Source organism: Castanea sativa, chromosome 6, assembly GCF_040712315.1.
Source record: "Castanea sativa cultivar Marrone di Chiusa Pesio chromosome 6, ASM4071231v1".
NCBI lineage: Eukaryota > Viridiplantae > Streptophyta > Magnoliopsida > Fagales > Fagaceae > Castanea > Castanea sativa.
The window spans coordinates 37,652,716-37,673,818 of record NC_134018.1 but is presented as its reverse complement, the minus strand read 5'-3'; the positions used below and the strand labels follow the sequence as shown (position 1 = coordinate 37,673,818).

The window sequence follows — 21,103 nt, the reverse complement described above, 5'->3', positions numbered from 1 at the left end:
TCATACAAGATGTTTTCCACCCATTGTAGCTCACTGATGAATATATTCCCTTATTTGGAAGGGAAAATTCTGGAAATTCATTGGTAGTTAGCATCTTTCTAGTCTTTTATTTTTTATAATTGAAAGCATGTTGATGGAAAAATCAATCCTTGGTTCGTAAGAGTGATTTGTGACTGTAGCAATGAGATCTATGATAATTATCAGAAGGAAGCAAAGAGAGCTATAATAATTTGTGATTGTTTCTTAGCAAGAGATAGTGGTTCAGTTTGTGGTTTTTGGATATATTTTCTTGTTATGGAAGATTCTAACTTTTGTTTCTAGTTTCTTTCACAGTTTTCCCATTTGGGAGGTTGCTTCTCTACTATATACTTTCTTAGTTTGGAGGCAGCCATAGGTTGTAGGCATGAGAAGCCTTTCCTTATAGACATCCTTCTCATCCCACTCCAACTTGGTGAGGGTGGGGCTCAATCCAAAATCCTAATACAACTACCAAAAAAATCTAACAAGAAGCTAAGCTGACAACTTTTTCTATGCAAGTTATATTGTTGTAAATTATTTCTTTTTATAATGTAATAATTTTCTTAGTTTTTTTTTTTTTTTTGGAGAAGATTTCTTAGTTTGTTCTTTACGTCAAAGTTATCTTTTTTTAGGGAAGGGTTAAATATTTCACTTGAGCAATTTAAGAAAGAGGACATTTGAGTTATGAATGAAAAGAGTGCACCAATGGCCAATTATTGTTGAGCACGGATGGTAGGCCTGCACATAAGACACATTAAACACTAGGGATGTACTTTTTGATAAATGTTGGTTGATTGTATATTTCATTATAGTTTCATGATTCAGGGTGTCATTTCCTATTTGATTCCTTTGAATTGACTAACTGCTAGGGACGTATTTATGAGAGCATGTTGAGAGATGCAAGTCATGCAACAAACCTTGAAACTTTGTGTTCATCATTGTGAACATAAAGTATATTTGATTTTTAATAAATTTCATTACTACTTAAAAAAACAAACCTCCCTAGATTCATAATTGTATTTCGTATATGTCTGGTTGGCTTTATCTTTACTTTGAGTTGTTTTGTTTTGGTTGTAAAGAACCGTAGATGTCATATTGGGAGTGTCCTTTGTTGTATTCTAAATTGTGCAATATTTCTGTTCTCTTATTTTCTTTTGGAGCTGGGTGTCTTCTCTTTTCAATTGCCCTTGGTTAAGTAGCTAGATATCTTCTTATTATATGATTGCTGGCATGAGAACCTACTTAGATCATTTACCCTAGCCCTCATTTCCTTTGGTGCACGTGTTCATGTGGTAAATGCTTAGAGTATGTCTTAATTTGTATATTTCGAAAAACCAGAAATCTCTGTGTAGGGATTTTATTATATTTTTTAATAGTTATTAAATTGATTAATATTACTTTATCTTCTTATGGTATTAGATCATAAACACGAATGTACTTAAAGTTTTTAAATTCTTGCAGGAACTTGTGTGATTATGGTTTCTAATTAAGGATGGCAATGGGGCGGGGCGAGGCCGAAGGATGGGATCTTCGCCCCCGCCCCGTATAGATTTTTCTTGCCCCATCCCCGCCCCGCCCTGCATGACGGGGAAAATTTTTTGCCCCATCCCCGCCCCTTAAGGCCCTGCGAAGACCCGCCATACACTGTAAAACTTTATTTCTTGTTAATTTTCCCTATAACTATTACCATTTTTTAAAATAAAATGACATGTTTCAATATTAAAAATATATTTGAAATTATAAATAAATTTATCCTATCAAATCAAACTAATTTTTAGTAAAAACTAAATAATATTATCTAAATGTTTAACAAGACAATGTCACAACAAAAATCTCATAGTATGACACAAAAATCTCATATTATGTTAATGATGAAAAGTAAGTTGAGAAAGACATATGAATCATGAATGAAAAGACAAAAAAAGAGAGTTAAAATTGGTACCTTATTTCCAACTTTGCTTGAGAGAAAAGAGAGGTAGAACCACGTTAGGTAGAATAAAATAAGCTGGTGATATTTTTATTTAAATAGTAGGATTTTTAAGTATGAAAAAATTACAACTTAATCTTTATTAACGCGGAGTGGGGCGGAGATGGGGCGGGGTGGGTCTAAAAAGTGTAAACCCATCCCTGCCTTGCCCTGTGGTGCAGGTCTAACATCTCGCCTCATCCCCACCCTATCACCTTTGCGAGACGAGAAAAACACGCACGGGGCGAAGCAGGGAGGGGCGGGTTAAGCGGGGTGGGGAAAAATTGCCATCCCTATTTCTAATGAGTTGTACATATGTAAGAGACTTTAACTCCGTGAAAGAAAGATTCTACAAAGTTCTTTTTTTGACGATGTTTAGTTTCTTAGTATTTTCATTAGTTTGCTATGTCAATATGGATTGTAGTTGTTATAATGTTAAGGATTTTATTTTGTTACATTTGGGATACACCACTCTTATGTTATTGTTTATGGATGATTTGCAGTTAAGTTTCAATATGTTTACAAAAATGATTGTGTAAACTAGATAACAATTATATGTATCTAATATGATGTAAGGGTATCTATGGAATATTCCAAAACTTGCTATTAAGTGGGAATGAATCAATTTGGTAGGAGGGAGCATTCCTTCTTCCCTATTCACTCAAAACATCAAAGTTTCATTCCCCCAAAATTATTGGGAGGAATCGGAAGGAATAAAATTAAGTTTAATGAAATTTTTACTAAAACTCTCCAAAAAACTGTATAAATTTAGACATTTATTTTAAAATAAGGATATAATAGTAATGTTGTTAAAAAATAATTTCGCTTTCATTTTCATTTGTGGAATAAAGTAATCTTGTTTGGATGATTTTGCAAAATACAAGTAAATTATGCCCATTAGTATACATTCAAGTTCTTAAGACTCGAAGTTAAGGTAGCTGAAATGGTTAAGGAGGCGTGTGTGTGTGAGAGGAACTATCTGTGCGTGTAATCCTATATTTTTTAAGACTGTACAGGTATAATCCTATATTTTTTAAGACTGTACAGGTATAATCCTATATTTTTTAAGGTGGACAATGGGAGACTAGAAAGCTGCATAAATACTGGGCCTGGGCAAGAGTGCTGTGCTGCACAAGTAAGGAGCCTGAACCTTTTCGGCCCTACAACTATTTAATTTATGTTCTAACACTTACGATGCTCCAATTAAAAAGAAAAAAAAGAAAAAAAGAAAAAAAAGAGGAGGTTAGGATGCAGGTTCTGAATAATTTCACTTTCAAATTTGTTCAAAAAGTCCCTTATTCTGATGAAGCAATATCTAGAATCGTATAGAGGATAGAAAGACTAGAATGCAGCACTCAGAAAAAGTGATACAGAAAACCTTCATAAATTGGTTATTTCAATATATGTTCCATCACGATATTTTTCAGGCAGTGGCAGCTGTGACTTTCAAATATGAATATTTGAAGCTAATGCCATGTAACTTGATGATCACCTCAAGACATTTAACACAATACTTGTCTATCAGTCAATCCCTTCAATCTTAAGAGAACCTTCCTGTCTATGGGCTGCTGAACCTGTCTTTCTCTAGCTCCACTTCAAACAACTAAGAAAACTACATGGAAGGAGGTAGGTCTTTATCATGCGCATCGTCCTCCCTCCCCTTCAAGCTTCTTCGCCAATCTCCACAAAAGCATTTGTCTGCAACTAATTTCTAGAGTAATCTTAATCTTAGCAAACAACGTTGAATAGTCCCATAGATTATTGGTACTACTTCTTATTCATTTGTTTATTATTATTCCTATGACCCAGCAACACAGCCAAGCCATTCCTTCAAACACCAATGTAAACTACAAGAATGGCTTATGAGGCAGATAAGATTATGTTTGGGGCCTTCTGTATCGGTTAACTGTCGCTGTAACGGGTCATTATAACAATTTCTTTGTGTCTTCTTCGACAAAAGAATGAAAGCGTTTCAGTTAGAAATGGACTTGTCCATGATTATACAGAAGACTTGGCATTTCAATTGAAAGGGAAAGAGCTCCTACTTAAACAAACAAGCTCATTACCATAAACTCACAATGCAAAATGGCTTCATCTCTGGTTTCTTCCTTGACCACCCGAGCCTTAGTCCTCTTACTTGTGAACATATCTTTCTCATTCAACAATCTGGCAGCAAAACATAGCAACCATGCCACTCATCACCACCGTTTTCATAGCCACTCCCCTACATCAAACCCAAGACTCCACCAAGCCTATATTGCCCTCCAGGAATGGAAAAAAACAATCTACTCTGACCCAAAGAACTTCACTACCAACTGGGTTGGTCCTTCTGTGTGTAACTACACAGGCGTGTTCTGTGCACCAGCTCTTGATGACCCCAAAATAAGAGTTGTTGCTGGCATTGACCTCAATAATGCTGACATAGCTGGGTTCCTCCCTCATGAAATAGGCCTACTCTCTGACCTTGCACTTATCCATCTAAACAGCAACCGCTTTTGTGGCATCATTCCAGAAACTTTAGCCAACCTTACACTTCTCTATGAGCTTGATCTTAGTAACAACAGATTTGTAGGTCCTTTCCCTTCTGTTGTGCTCCCTCTTCCCACTCTACACTATCTTGATATCCGCTTCAATGATTTTGAAGGGCCACTGCCTCCTGAGCTTTTCAACAAAAAACTTGATGCAATATTTGTTAACAACAACCGTTTCACCAAAATGATTCCACCAAATTTTGGTTCAAGCTCAGCCTCAGTGGTGGTGTTTGCTAACAACCGGTTTGGGGGCTGCATTCCATCGACTATATCCAACTTTGCCAGTACTCTAGAGGAGCTTGTTTTAATCAATACCAGTTTGACAGGGTGTTTGCCACAAGAGCTGGGATATCTTTACAAATTGAGGGTGTTGGATGTGAGCTCTAACAATATAGTTGGTCCTATACCATACAGCCTGGCAGGTTTAGCTCACTTGGAGATACTAAATCTTAGGCATAATATGCTAAGTGGGATTGTATCAGAGGGAGTGTGTCTTCTGCCCAGCTTGAAAAACTTCACATTCTCATATAACTTCTTTTGTGAGGAGCAGGGAATATGCCAGAATTTGACATCAAGAAGAGGCTTAAAGTATGATGATCGTCAAAATTGTTTTCCAGAGAAACCGTTGCAGAGAAGCGCGAAGGAATGCAACGCCACTCTTGAGCACCCTGTTGACTGCTTCGAGCATCCCTGTACTGGTGCTGGAGGAGGTGGTGCTACAACTGCTTTTGGAACTGCTTTTATTCCTGCTGCGGCACCAGCTATAGTGCCAGTGTCCTCACCTTTTATCCCTCCAAGTTACACATAAAGCAACCATATAAGGTGGTAACTTTCAGAAGCAAAATAAGATCCAAATTTGGGTGAGACAATTACCTTGTAAATTACTCGTGTGCAGCTTGTAAATGGATATACCTATGATTAGAAGAAATCACATCTCCCTCAACTTGAAAAACCATGTAAATGTAAACTCTCAAAGATTTGGAAATGGCTACCAGATTTGAGTCCAATACAAATAAAAAATTTGACAGAAACCATTACTGCTTGATCACAGCTATCTTCCTCAGGCAGATGGCGTGTTTATTCATTAGCTTGGATAAGTTGGGCTCGATTACATGGTCCATTACATAACAAAAATAATCAAGGACGTCGCTTATATGATGCATGACTTGTAGCAAGTTGCTTTTGTATGATCAAAGTCCTATTTTACCCAGCTATAAGTAACTGATCAGAAATCTCATGCTAGCACGCCTGTGATCCCTTGAAATACAAATCCATTTAGCTTTATAGTTTATATCCTACAAAGGGATTTTGGAGAGATGTAGATAAAGTTTTTAGCGGGTTCTAACCATCTTCTGAGTTACTTCCTTTTAATCACTGACCTCATTCTTATATTACTTTTTGCAGTAATTATGGAACCTTCAACACATTGAACATACACCCATATGAAGTTTCAAGCAAAAAAAACATTTACTTTAATTGACAGCATCAAATTGAAAGGCCAATTTGGTTTTCATCAGAACAGCCGTCAGCTCTCTCACCCCACTCAGAAAACAAATAAACACAGTGGGAGCCCAAGATTGAATAGAAAAGGATTTACACCTGTTATAAAATTGCTAAATGTACTAAAGTATTACAATTTATATTACAAAGACAAGAATTATCAGCTACGCACTGTTACAGAATCTGTGACAGTTTTGATTATGTTGTATCTCACCTTTTCTTCTGAAGGTGAACTCAAGTGAAAAGCAATTCTATTCCCAACCTGAATAAACAAATAAATAGAAGACATGATTACAACCAAAAGATGGGACAATAACAATTAACACTAACAGTTCATGTCAAAAAAGACAAATTCTACAATTATGAGCAAATATATTGAAAAGCCAGAAAAAGAATGTGCATGGACGAAGAAGATGAATTCAACATGAAGCAATGCAAGTTTAAATAACAAAATTTTGATTAAAATAATTTGGTTTCGATTTTGTACCAATTAGTAAATAATTTCCAAAATTCATGATGTTAATTTTCACAAAAGCACATGAGAAAAATTGAATAAGAAATGCTATGTGAAAAAAAAAAAAAAAGAAGTCCGCAAAAATTCACAAAATAGCTGAGCAGTAACCTAAAAGTTCAAAAATACCAAATGTTTGCATGACAATGGACATCATCATATTACCAGAATTAGCGAGTTGGGTAAAGTCAGTTGGTCCTATATGATATAGAAACAAAGTGAGAAGATGCTCTTATGCTGGTGGTAGTGGACGCCGGCAAGTTGGGCACTCCATCTTTATATCCATCCACCTTTGTAAACAACCAGAGTGGAAAAAATGATCACACGGTGTCACCTGTAACATATTTGAACTCAGTCCACTGTTCAAAGAAAGATCACCTAACTATGCCAACAAATTACAAGAAAGAGTCCCATCTGAATACCATGCAGTCATTAGATCGATGTGTAAAATCGATGGCAGTCATGCAAATGACACAATCTGTTGCATGATTTGTATCTTGATCAAACCTTCTATAGTAGCTATATTTCTCAGGCAGAATCTGCAAACCATAATACCCAAAGTGAGATTTCCATAAAGAATGCAGTCAAGGAAATTTTAGAGTATAATGCACTGTGGGGATACAAGTACACCTCTCCTAACGTCTAGCTGCAATAATGCACACCGCAAAAAAAAAGAAAAAAAAAGAAAGAAAAAGAGTAATTATTATTTGCATAGATATTAAAAGTCTCATTGATCTGTAATCCTTCTCTGCATGAATTGAAGCCCATTAAATGAAGAGAGGATTAAGTAATTCAATGTTCTTGTTGAGTTGAACTACTTAGAATCAGGCAAGTGAAGCCCAAAAACATGGGAAGTCAGGACAACTCTTAATGCTTCAGAAGTACTGAATGGTAAGCACCATTTTATATGTTCACATTTTATATATTCTAATATCAAGATTCAAAGGGCAAGCAAATCAATTAACAGGTAGTCAAGCTCAGGACTAGAGGTACAATAAACACAACTCCTTGCTCAACTAAATTCCTCAAAATTCTTTTACCTAGAGCAATCATCATATCTTTATGATACAACAAATGGATGGTGTGTGGTTTAGAGGATATGGGTGTGCTATGCATGAATGTGCCATCAATTGTCAAAAGAACAAGGAAGAGAGTTGAATCCAACCTGGCGAGGAATGAACCAACGAGAACCAAGGTAGTGCTGGAGAAGAAGAATAGATGCTTGGAGTACAATAAATACACTCAAACAAATACACCAACTCTTGTCAGGTTCAATGCGCATGAAGTTGTGAGGGCAGCCAAACATATATAATGGGATTGCTAGCCGAGTAACAGTCATGCCTAAGATGTAATGAGGATGCAAAGGTTTTCTTGAGTCACGAACAACATTGGTGATTATTTGAGGTATCCAAAAAGAGTACAAAAGGAGAAGAATAGGTCTCAGAAAATTATGGAACTCATACATGACCAGAATGCCTCCCAAAAGGATCCCATCTGCAGATATATGCAACAGTTAGATCAAACTAGCCCAACAATTTCATACAAAAAATTCGATAATAAAAAGATAATGGTCAAATACATAGTTAAAGTAGAATGAGCACTGGTGTATTTGAACAATGTAGCAGAGTGGAAATCATTAAGATTTGAAAGTTAATAAGTATTTATTACATCATCAATGGGACTAAATTACTAAAAGAGAAAAAAAAATTATTATCTTAACATGGCATAAGTAGCACGAGAACTTGACAGGTGCATGGAAACTACATGTCTTAAAGACTGGCTTATTTAGCCCACAATTATTTATTTATTTTCATAAGTTTGTGGTTGGGCCCAAGGGGAGGGGGGAGGGGGGCGGGGGGAGGGGAGATTCACCACCAATTATTAATATTAACATATTGCTATTCTAATAGGCTGTCATAGCAAATATACTAAGAAACTTAGGAAGAGGATACTGTGAAGAAGATACTTCTGGAACTACCATGCAGTTATAAAGTAATGTGACTGAACTGCGTGTAAGAATTTTTCATACAGTAGTAGTCATCACTGATCACACTAACAAGACATGATTCCATATGGCTACAGAAATGAGGATATACAGTGTGCAATTTTTCTCTATGCAACATTCTAGTTCTTGACAAAGCCTGAAATCTCAAAGTTGGGTAGGTTTAATTCCAACATTTTGGTTGACAAGGATTCTTTGGTGTCCACTTCTTTATACTTTCAAAAATAAGACTATTATCTAGTGAGTGTTTGGTTATTACGTTTTCAGCCCCCCCCCCCCCCCCACCAGCACCTATTGCACTGTTCATAGGACATGAACAGTGCAAATAGGCAAATGAACAGTAACCCGCGCATGAACAGTAATTTTTTAAAAATTATTTTCAGTTTTCAACAAAATAAGCGGTATCCAAACGCACCCTAATTCAAAAGAGTTTAATGTAAAATCAAAATAATGAGGATATAAAAGTAGATTGAATAATTCAAAATCACCCCAAACCACGACACCATGTACTACTCTTCCTCTAATTTCACTTCTCCTTATTTTTAGCCTTTACTTGAGAAATGAACCAGTTAAGATTAAGAAAAAGAGGTTCTGAGCACAGTTGCATATGAGAAGGCTAGTAAACATAAAGGGGGCAAATGTGCATGAATATACTTAAGGTGTGCACTATTTCCGAGTGTGCATCACCTCCAATAGATCTTATAAATAGAAGTTCCACCACAATTGGAAGAGTGGCATTGAAAAGATTAACACAAAAGTTCCATAATACTTACAAAAACGACTATATAGAACTGAAAGCTCACGCCTCATAGTTTCCCAACCTTCACCATTATTCATAGGCCTACTTGCCTTCCATATTGCAAGAAGATATCTCATCTCAAAAATTGAGAAGACCACAAACTTGAAAAAGGCAGCAGTTGCAAAAGCATTGAATAAGGATTCTGTATGCAAAAAAGCAAACACACCTGGTTAATGATGATGAGTATGAGGTGATTAATAAACTTAGCCAGGATGGTCATCATACAGGATGCAAGAATAAAAATATGCAGAAGCAGTTGCACAATCAAGGTATGTAAAAAAAATGAATTACACTCTTGTATACAAGTTATAATAAGAACGCCAACGCAGTGTACGCATTTTACACAAAAGTGCTGAGATTTTAGCATCATAATAAATGTCAATACAAAAAGAAAGGCTAGAAAGCCACTTTCCCTGTTGTGTAGCAAACATGCATTTAAACAGTATGTTATTGAGGTGTACAACTTGGATTGTCCAAACCCAGATCTGACAATATTATTTTGTTTTTGATAACTAGATCTGATGATATTATTTTCATCCGAATTCAATTCAATCTTGGTCAGACAAGGCCAGTCAAATTGCATTCCATATAAAAAAATATTTAGCTCATTTGGATGACTTCCAACTGGCATATTCACTAAGTTAAACCGAAGGTATGTGAATAATTATTTTAAAAATCTAAAAATTATACCATAGTTTTCATACAAATGGTCAATTAAATGCCAGTATATCATCACCATCATTTATAAAAATACATGCAATATTCAGGTGTGGCTCACGTATCAGTGTGCTCCATCATCAGTAAGTACAAGATTACATACCTATCGTAAATTTAAATGATGTCATTCTAATTTAGCACTGGATGCAAATTGCAAGTGGACAGCATTATCAGAAGTACATACACAAATCTGCTCAGATATCCCATTGTGTAGGCCAGACATTGAACCCAAAAGTAAAAGGAAACAAGAAGTTGGGGGGGGGGAGGGGGGGGAAGAGGCACTGTGGTCATGTTTTCCATTAGGGTCATTGTTGAGACAGATTTCTTTCCAGAGTTGGTATTTCACTTTGCAAGTGAGACGATGTAACATGTGGAGGGTGCAAACAAACCGAAAATGATAAGTCAAAGGCATTTAACATTCTCCAGCTATACGGAATCCTTAGATAAATTATGTTACCAAAAGCTTGGGTAAAGTAATCAGATAGCAAAAGTTAGTATTTCCTACTGCAGTTCTATAATTGCAAAAGAATTTATTCTAATTTGTACCTACACTACTACACTTTGTCTAAAAGTAAATAGCTGATGAAATGGGTCCTCTAAAAATCCTGTAACTAAGATAATTGTAATAATCTTGTAAAAAAATTTAATACATATACATAGGTTATAAAACTGTACATTAAAAAAAAAATAAAAAAAAACTCTAGTAGTCTCTTTTCAATAATATTATTTTTACCTATCAAAAAAAAAAAAACCCTCTAGTAAGCTAGTATTGGCTATTACTACACTTACCAACTAGTATTCCGGCTGTCAGATGGAGAAGGCAAAGATAAGCATCCATTATAGCTTGTTGGCCAATCATTAAAATTGAAACTTTGGCAGCTCCCTAACAGTGGAAGATCAGAACGATGATTTTTTTGTGAACTCAAAAAAGCTAAAAGAATATTTACAAAAACATATATACAGAAGCTATGACTTTTATAGTTTTATTCTCAAGTACATTTTATAATAGTTCTTACAGATTGAGTGTTGCCATGTTCCATCTGCCGAATTAGTAGAAGAACTTGAAGGAAAGAGACCTGATGAACATGGTTAAGGAGTCCATGCAAAACAGGCTAATAACATTCTGACTAAGCTGGGCAAATAATTATAATTAAAGGATACAAAGGTGACCATCAAGGTGTAGTTCACTGCCTTGTTGTAGTAGACCTCAATGTTGACAGATGTAGCATTTATCAGTAAGGGTGAGAAGCAATCCACACCATCATCCACTGCAGGACTTTCCATTAATCCTTCTATATGATAACGATCACGATCCCCATCTACAAGAATATATGAAATAACTAAGTAAACCAAAAGGTAGCCATTTGCTTTTCAAAAGAATGTTTTCCAAACATTCCTAGAGATAAATAAGGTCAAAGACAAGGGGTAAACAAAAAGAAAGAAAAAAATACACTGAGAACTCAATTACCATTTTGGTTTGATGAAACACGTGAAATTTGAGCTGCAATTTCAATATTACACTGTTTCTCCATTTGATAAATTGGTGCTGCAGTAAGCAAGAATAGATATTACTACAAGATTGAAGCAACAAGGACAAATACATTGAAGCAACATGGACGTAAGTTCAAGGTGAAGAAGACAAGAATACAATGTTTTCTTCTCCATATCTTATCCCGCGGAGATTCTTGGAACACCTGGGATGAGAAAACTCCTAGCTGTACAAAGAAGTTAAAAAGGTAGAAAGCATTCAGGAACCCTTGCAAACAAACTTACATCAATAGATGACAACAGTAGTTTTGTGAGCAATGTCAATCAAACCTAATGCAAACAATTGCCAAAGAAGCTAATTTTGGGAACATGCAAAGACCAGGTGAGATTCAGAATAAAAAACCAGGGCCCACTAACATCCCTAAACAGATCTAACATTCCGGCATCGAGCCAACCCAATATTTATATGTACCAAATTTATGAAGAGGAGATGGAGATATGGGATATGGATACAACGCAATGCAATATGAATGCAGCGATATGTCAATTCTTGAAAATCTAGCATATGTTAACTAATTAATATATTAAGATATCTTAACAATGTATATTATTTTTTGATAAGTAAGATATATTTTATATTTTCACAATATATTATGCAAGTTTTTAGAATGAAATACAAATAACATACATAAAAAAGAATAACTTAAGCATAAATGATTTAATTAACTTAGAAGCTATTAACCAAACAAACAAATTATCCAGATCCATATTTGATATTCATTAAATATAGAGTTTTGAATGTTCCTAACTTTCAAAGATACTAGATTTTATATTTAACATATAAAACTTTTTTCTTAAAAAAAAAAAAACTTTTGCCTCTGAAAAGTATGTGCTGTACTTCAACTGTCCCAGCCATGGTCTACTGTGTCCCACTGTATAAAAACCATCAGTGAAGGAAGTTAATTCCATTACTTAGAAGTATGTATCTGATGCATATCCTGCTGTGTCCTGTGTATCCAGATTGGATACAAATCAGATAAGAGTATGAACAATTTAGGTTATCTTGAAGTATCTTCTTAGTGCCAAGTCCAATCCCTTCCCAATAAAGGCAGGGTGAGTAACAAAATATATACCTGATAAAAATGTAGACATATATTTCATTTCTATGCAAGTGGTATAAAAGGTCGTATTTAGTGCACAAGGATTCCACTTTTGCAAGGATTATATGTAAATGATATGATAACATAATGTTTGTAGGTGAATACACACATGCTCATACAGGATTAATTCTTTGAAGCATGACCTCACTCTCACCCCTTCTTTAGGAGTAAACTAACAAAAGAAATCCCAAATCAAATTTGTAATGCCCAATGAAGACCAAGGTTAAAACTTGATGAATTCAAAACCCAGTAATTAACACACTCCACTACTATCAAATAAAAAAATTTGTCAGGCAAATACAGTGAGATATGACTCAGCATATCATCAGGCAAACAGTGAGACCAATTTCATAATAAAGTCCTAAATCAAAATCATAGATGAGTTGAGTGAGAAGCATTACCAAGTGATATGGATTAGATAAAAGATAATCATCTTCCTGACTCAGCTCTCCCTCTTTTCCACTGCAATATGGTAACACATTAAAGTAGAGCATAGCAATTAAGATGATGAATAACATTGAATTAGAAAAATCAAATTAACCTTAGGAAAAATGAAATATGGAAACAGATAACATGCAAATTGATATTGTTAACAAATCAGTAATGTGTTCTACAATGCAGTTATTACTTCAAACTGCCTATCATTTCATTATGTCACAGAAACAGTCCAAAGAAGAATACAAAAAAAAAAATACATAAGAAATTCCAACAACTGACACAGTGAAGCTTCGGGAAAGTTCTATGACTTTATCACTTTTGTGTGTCATCCAACTTTTTTTAAGTCATTTAGTCTTATTAGCCTTCCAACAGCAAATTGCGAATTTATGCGAAGAAAAATCAACTTAGACATTCTAAGGATTTGCTCTGCTTCTCATTTCAACTGCTATTACCAAATTACGCATGTTAACTGAAGAAATCTAACCTAGAATGATAGAGAAAGGAGAAGGGAGAAGGCATGAGAGTTTTATGTGGTTCAACCACACGGCTTACATCTACTAAACAAGAGCCCAAACGGCTGTATCTTCTTTGTTAACTTAGATGATGATACATGATAATAGAACCCATTTTTGTAATGGGAATGACATACACAAATCAATCGCAATTTTGGATTGATTGCTTCAATCTCACAATTTCTTGATTTAATCCAATCCCACGATTTTCTCCAATAATCAACGATTTTATAATACAAAAAGTATGTACAACCTCTCAAGTTGTGCATGGTATCCTTGATAAAATGCGCTACTTGTAAATATTGAATCTTTCTTTTTTGAAGTACATCTTTCAAATTTGTTTGTAATTCTCTTTTTGAGTACAATAAAGGGGCCAACAATGGATACTATGACCAAAATAATTGGAGGATTCATTAGGATCAAAAACCTAAAAAAATGGGGTCACAAGAACAAGATTTGAGATTCTTTTTTAATGTGAAATAAATGATCAACTAGGATTGGAGGACAAAAAAGAGAGGAGGATTTGAGATTTGTTTTTTAAAATAAAGGATCTACTAGGAGTGGAGAATTTTTTTTTGATTATATATATATATATATATTTATATTGATAAGCAATAAATATTTTTTGATATAAAAAAAGAGACACCCAAGTACACAAGGGCGTATAGATCAAATACAAAAATTACATAAATCAAAAATTGAAGAAAATGATTGGTTTCTCCAAACTGACAACCAGTCCAATAAGGTTCTAAAAAAGAATAACTTGAGATTAGGCAGAGAACTCTCACTATCTTCAAGGCACCTACTATTTATTTCCCTCCAAATACACCACATCAAACAAAATTTGAGAATTTGTGGAGTAGTGTGAGTTTAGTTTGAGTATGAATCTTTGTGATGGCGAGCATGTGGATATTTTGGAGTTTAGGTCCGGTTGGTTGTTGTGACTAAAGATGCGGAAGCGATGACTAGAAGAAAACAAAAGGAAAACGACACATGATCAAACTGACTTGTGTTAGCACTAGTCACTTGGATGATGATACATTATAATAGACCCCGTTTTTATAATGAGAATTACATACACAAATCAATCGCAATTCTGAATTGATTGCTTCGATCACACAATTTCCTTTAGCAATCAATTTCTTGATTTATTCCAGTCTCATGGTTTTCTTCAATAATCAAAGCCTTGATTTGGTCTTCAATAATATTGAAAGTATATACTTTCCAATATTAACCTACACCTCAAACTAGTTGCTAGACATAAGTATAGCATTTTCAAACCAGGGTCAAACACAAGCAAGTGTGGTCATATGAACTTAAGACTATTTAGTACAATTTTTCACCAGCTGCAAAGAAGATCTCCTCATAAGAACAAAGCACCAAGAATAAACATACCGCATAGAATATAAAAATGTGTATACAGCAACTAAAGATGTATGACCATAAAATTCATGAAATTCACCTGTTAGCTACCATTCGAAGTTGTCTAAAAGGCCATATATATACACCTTCCACCCTGATTTGAGCACCCCCAACATTGTGTTCATTGTCAAACACATCATGGAAAATAATTACCCCCTGGGTTAGCACCATGAAAAGCGAAAAAATTTCATTTATATATAAATTATCAAAACATGAAAAGTAAACATTAAAGCAATTATAGTTATTACATATTAACAATTTCAGTAAAAGAGTATTAAATATATGTTCTATGATGAGAAGATAGCGATTGTGAAATTTTTAGTTGTTGATCCTGGTGATTTGGGGTTCTGAAAGTATTCATAGCTCGAATTACATGCATACCCTCAAAATGACATGTATTAGAAATGATGAATAGGGAATCATTGTCTTGGCTTCGGCATCAGGAACAGATTGTGCAAGCTTAAAACACCGAAAATGTTTATAATGATGTTTAGCATATCTCACACTTATACATTACTTTAAAACAGCATGCTATTCATAAATGCTGACTTTAATATGAACTTCTTTACCAACAATTCCACCTACTCACCTGAACATAATGTACACCGGTTATTTTTGTTGGTGTACTAACTAATTCAATCATTGAATTGCCTGTGGCTTTCCTCAAATCTGGAAACCTGGAAGAGCCATTTGTGGAATCCAGAAATTTCCAACTCCCTGCAACTCAGATGCCCAGTTTCTAGGTAATCAGATCAAGATATAAATACTCACCAATTAGGATGATTAACTTCATAATGTGTTCAAAATGATCAACTGATAATATTGTGCGTGCATTAAAAATGACAAAAAAATTTAGTAAATTGTACAATAAATTTATTTCTATATATGTACAGAACTCCACCAGAAATGCACATAAAGTCCACATGCCAAGCAATTATTAATTGGTCTACATCTCAATACATGCGACAAATATTAAGCATTTCATTACTTCTAATATCAAGAAATATTACAAAAAAATTATTCAGGTGTATTACTGCTATATTTATTTATCAAAGTATGGGGTGTAGGGAAATAGTTACTCATGTGGGTCATATGGCATGAGAGAAACGGGGAATTTTGAAGGTGTTAACTTTCCTATTGATGGGCTCAACCGCTCAAGTTTTTGCTTTTGAGATTGCTCTTACACATTGGATATCTATTGATGGCAATAGTCCATCTTCTTTGTTGGATGGTTCTTTTAGTACACAGCCTTTGTGCTTTAGTTATCTTTTTCTTTCTATTTTTTATTATAATACGTTTCAATAAAAAAATTCAAGTGGGTCAACTAAAATATTATGGGGAGATATGAAATTACTTTCCTCTTTCATTTTTTATAACAGGAGATGCAACTTGAATCAAACAGAGGTGATTTGAAAAAAAAAAAAAAAAAACTGAAGTCACCAATTTGATGACATGTATGGTTGATGTGAACAATCAAAACCAACAAGAGGCAGGTCAAGCTCAACAAGTGGTTTGTCAAACCCAACAACCAACAGAGGCACCTCTTCCAGCATTTTTGGGAAGTATACTATACCCCAAATGACACCACCACCACCTGTGATGCCAATTCCCTAGAGGGAGAAAAGATAAAAGATTAAAAAAAAAAAAAAAAGTAATGAACTTTGGGTGCGTGCCTATCAAGCTCTATATCCAATTTAATGAGCGAACCAATAAGTTGTAAATAAGTCCATTACATAATTATTGATAAATCCTAATGACTGCATGCCATCAATTACAGCAATGGCTCAAGTTTTCTAATCATAGTCAGATCATACCTTCAAATTTTACAACAATTAATGCAATTAGTTGGTGAGTGCAAAAATTTAATAATGAAGAGAACTTGGCTGATAAAACCTAAGTTGACCAAGCCAACCCAATCAACAGCACGTTATTTTGTTTGAGAATATTTTGGCTTCATAATAACACTAGAATCATGAGAACTGCTGTCCACCCCTCTTCTTCAACGACATTCTACTTTCATTATTAAAGCCATCAGAATCTACAAGATTTTTCCAACTTGGGTTCCTTCATCTGCTCCATAAAGCATGGTTATATAATTGTATTATCAGGTTTTTCCACCTATTGGGGAGGGCGTGAGGGGGGTGATTTGATGTGTACATTTGGTTACATCACTCTATCAAAGACAATTGAAGCATATTTCCACTGAATGACTTAAGAAGTAAGCACAAACTTTACAGGTCACGAGCTCCTAAATTTTCTAAATAGAAAAATAGCCATTATGAGGTATATGACAATAATCAGCTCAAGTTAATGGCTAAACAAGATATCAGCTGGCAAAAGATAATATTTTTTTTTTTGATAAGTAATAAGACTTTTATTGAAAATAATTGAACATCATGTTCACGATGGTGAACACTTTGAACAATGAACCAAATACAAGAAAATCAAGAACTAAAGGAAATAGAAACTAAAAAATCAGATAAAGCAGTACAGTTGAAGCCCAGTGGATACTATACACAACTCAGACTTGCCAACAATCTTCCTGATATTATACAGTTCTCTCTCAATGTCTCACTGATCAGTTTTAGCCAAAAAAATCATCCCTTCACAATATCCTCAACTATTGCCAAGTATATCATTTCATATAACTCTAAACATTAGTGTTCAAACCCTTCCCTCTATTTATACACACACATGCGCAAATATATACATCTACTTTACACCTTCCACGTATCAAATGAAATATGGAAATCCTAACCAAATAGTTTCACTCATCATATTCCTACTATAGCTCTAGGCTATAGAGCTTGTGAGGAGGTGTTGGAGATGAATTCAAGTTTCATTTGGCTAAGTGGAGGCATGTTTATGATCCAATTCAGAAAGGTGGTTTGGGTGTCAGAGATTTAGTTGAGTTCAACAAGGCCTTATTGGGAAAGTGGCTCTGGCGATATGCTCAAGAGAGGGAGGCATTATGGCGGAGGGTGGTGCATAATAAATATGGTAGCATCTGGGGCAATTGGAGTTCTAAACGGGTTAGAGGAGCATATGGGGTGAGACTTTGGAAGAATATAAGGGTGGGATGGGATCAATTGCTCATTTCATTAGCTTCAAGGTGGGGGATGGAACTCAAATAGAGTTTTGGCATGATTCTTGGTGTGGAGGGCAGCCGCTGTGTGAGAGGTTTCTTTTACATCATGCTGTCTTTTTTTAACATTAGGAAACCCAATTTCTCACTTAGTTTTCTTCACCATCATGCTGTCTTTCACTCTAAACTCTCTGTCCAATGGCACTCAACTAGCCATAATAAGCAAGAGATGGAAGTCATAATGTCAATGTAAACAACAGGTTTGAAAATTCAAGCAGACCACGCAATCAAGCCATGTTTTCAATTGTAAATGAATGATTGGAAGCATGAACATCATCAATTTGTTCATTATCATGAACTAAAAATTTGCTTGTAGTTGAATGGTCAGCTAAAAATAAAAAACAAACCAAAGCTATACCAAGCTCCTCATATTCCAAAGAGACAATGAGGAACACATAATGGTATCATATGAAAATACATTCAATTTGTAGCAGACAACTCTTGCAAACAGCATGAGTATAATGAAGAGATGATTGATTCACAGTATATAAGTTGCAAACCTCTGTAAGTTCCTGTTATGTTCCATGCAGAAAATGGACCCAACTCACTTTCATCTTTTCTTATAAATAGCCACTGCAAAAAAATAACAATATCAACAACATGCAAAAGCTATCACATCCATTCAGAACACTTTGAAAAAAAAAAAAAATTAATTCAATTTTAAACAAATAGTTGACATGAAAAATTGTGAAAGTACTGAAATTCCAAATTTTGAAATGCTTTTAGGTTAACAAACAACTGAATAAGTTATAGTGGATGGAGTTTTTTCTTTCTTAAAAAAAATAAAAAATAAAAAATAAAAATAGAAATAAAACTTTTTTCATGTGATTAGATTTAAAAAAAGAATGTGCATCACAAATGGCATTCCCTATAATAATTTTTTTTTTTGATAAGTAGCATTCCCTATAATAAATTAAAATATCATAAGGTCCAATATGTTGTAAAAGTTTTGATGACAATTTACTTGAGATTTTTCTCTGCTAATCCAGGTCCTGCACATTAGGACAACTTGTAAAGCTAGGAATTCCTCATTTATGAAGCATTTTCATCGGTCACCATGAAAAATGATCATTATCAGTAACTATTCAAGATATGGATTCCCCCACTGCCCCCACACCCCCCCCCCCCCCCCCAAAACAAAAGTTCTGTATTCCATTTACTAAAGTCTTGTTCTTTTTACTTTCATTCCTCATTTGCTCATTCAAAGAAACATTAACCTCCTGTTAAACAATTGAAGGGCTAAGATAAGCATTTGAAGCACAAAACTGCATCAATGTAAGATTATTCTTCTTCATAGCAAGCATTGGAGGGTTATAATTAGGCAGAAAAGAAGTCTTTTACTTACATCACTACTAAACTCTGCTCTTCTAATTTCACTCAAACGATATGATCTAAATTCTTTATTGCGTCTATAACCCAATGATATTCCTTAATCTGCTCTGTCAATCTCACTTTACCAACATCACTCAGCTCTAAGTACAAACACAACACAGTACAATCCATCACAGATTCACAGTTTCCTAAACCATCAAAGATGCCGAAATGCAAAACAATTATCAAGTTACAGCAAACGTAACATTACATGATCAAACCATTAGTCAACCAATCGAACTTACACTACTACATTCAAATTCACAATCTTTATCCTAAATTGCCATTGAATAAACAAGTAAATACAATACACAAGAACAAAATTAAACACAGATTTTCGGAAACCAACCTCATCTCCCCATGAACGAGCTCTCTCCCGCAATGGTCTCAGACCCGCCACCGGCTGCGAAAGCACCAAACAAAGCCACAATCCAAATACAATCCGAAACACAAACCCCGACCCCCTCCTCTCAAACCGCCAAAAACTTGAACTTTGGCCAAAACCCATTTCAAAACCCAACAAAACCATCCCAAAAAATTCAACTCCAATTCTTCACTTCTTCTTCTTCTTCTTCTGCCTCAAACTGATTTTGTAAAATCCAAGAAAACAATCCAATACCCATTACAGCATATAGAGCTTAAAGAAAAGACTTGGGCTTTGCTTCAAATGGAGTCAAACATAGGAACCACCAGCCGAAAATATCAGATAAAAGAAAATGAAAGCTTAACAACTAATAGACCAGAACCAAAAAAAATAACCCACAATTTTTAGCAAGCAAGGAACCCTCCTTAACTACCAAAACCATTACCAAAAAAAAAAAAAAAACAATATATCTTAATAATTACCAAAAACCAAACACTTAAGTACAACCTCGTAGAATACACTCATTTAATATAAACAAAACATGCACTGTACGCTAATAGATTTAGGAGATGAAAACTAATAAAGCCTGGGTTAAGCTGGTTGGAGTAGTTGGTTGTTGATGTGTCTCTTGGTCTTGGGTCTTTGCTGTTTTGTTTTGTTTTGTTGTGTTCATGTGTGTGCGCGAGTGTTTTTGTTTGTGAGAGAGAGAGAGAAAAAAGAGTTCTGGGTTTTTGAGGAGAGGAGTGGAGGCCACGCGCTGGAGGAAGGTGGATGACACGCGCCAATGGGGGGGGTGGTGGTGGAGTGGAGTCAGTCGGTTCTTGGCGTCACCAAATGGTTCGATTGGTAAGGTATTGTCCCTTTTTGGGTGGTGACTGGTGACGCTTCTTTTTGCTACGTTTTCTTTTTTGTTTTTATTAATTAATTAATGTCTTTTGAGAAGAAATATTATATTTATTTTTATTTTTTGTCCAACCAGATTTATTAAAGGGCCACAAATATTTGACATTTAGAATAATGTCATTTATTATTGAATTTGGTACTTTACATTGAACAATTCCTACGCTAATAAAAACTATACTTTTTTATATTAAATGCTAACAACTGCATGATTAATCTCTACTTAACATTAAACACTCCAAAAAATTGTATGTGTAAA

General features: G+C 34.8%; 2 protein-coding genes across 3 annotated transcripts; one reads left to right on the top strand and one right to left on the bottom strand.

The window, feature by feature from the left end:
• Positions 1–3,933: 3,933 nt before the first annotated feature.
• LOC142640800 (pollen-specific leucine-rich repeat extensin-like protein 3) lies at positions 3,934–5,546 on the top strand. Its single transcript, XM_075815065.1, has one exon. It carries the CDS (start codon positions 4,070–4,072, stop codon positions 5,321–5,323), a length of 1,254 nt encoding a protein of 417 aa, XP_075671180.1. The 5' UTR covers positions 3,934–4,069; the 3' UTR covers positions 5,324–5,546.
• Positions 5,547–5,958: 412 nt separating this feature from the next.
• LOC142640799 (transmembrane E3 ubiquitin-protein ligase FLY2) lies at positions 5,959–20,599 on the bottom strand. 2 transcript variants are annotated; one of them, XM_075815063.1, is made up of 15 exons: positions 19,930–20,599; positions 18,710–18,782; positions 15,654–15,781; positions 15,105–15,220; positions 13,094–13,154; positions 11,693–11,759; positions 11,513–11,590; positions 11,206–11,363; positions 11,061–11,120; positions 10,834–10,927; positions 9,302–9,469; positions 7,692–8,020; positions 6,949–7,065; positions 6,692–6,860; positions 5,959–6,277 (listed from the first exon to the last, which is right to left on the bottom strand). In XM_075815063.1, exons 1-14 carry the CDS (start codon positions 20,107–20,109, stop codon positions 6,759–6,761), a joined length of 1,731 nt encoding a protein of 576 aa, XP_075671178.1. In that variant the 5' UTR covers positions 20,110–20,599; the 3' UTR covers positions 5,959–6,277; positions 6,692–6,758. The 2 variants fall into 2 exon arrangements, with proteins under 2 accessions (XP_075671178.1, XP_075671179.1); XM_075815064.1 differs by lacking the exon at positions 19,930–20,599 and having other exon boundaries at positions 15,105–15,158; positions 18,710–18,731.
• Between the last annotated feature and the right edge of the window lie 504 nt (positions 20,600–21,103).

What these genes read in the sequence shown, in the direction of transcription:
- LOC142640799 (XM_075815063.1), bottom strand. Translation starts at nt 20,109, where the DNA reads ATGGTTTTGTTGGGTTTTGAAATGGGTTTTGGCCAAAGTTCAAGTTTT. An exon ending in CCGGTGTACATTATGTTCAG is followed by an intron (nt 15,221 to 15,653) that starts GTGAGTAGGTGG and finishes GTGCTAACCCAG; the next exon opens with GGGGTAATTATTTTCCATGA. An exon ending in CTTCGAATGGTAGCTAACAG is followed by an intron (nt 13,155 to 15,104) that starts GTGAATTTCATG and finishes ACCATATTGCAG; the next exon opens with TGGAAAAGAGGGAGAGCTGA.
- LOC142640800 (XM_075815065.1), top strand. Translation starts at nt 4,070, where the DNA reads ATGGCTTCATCTCTGGTTTCTTCCTTGACCACCCGAGCCTTAGTCCTC.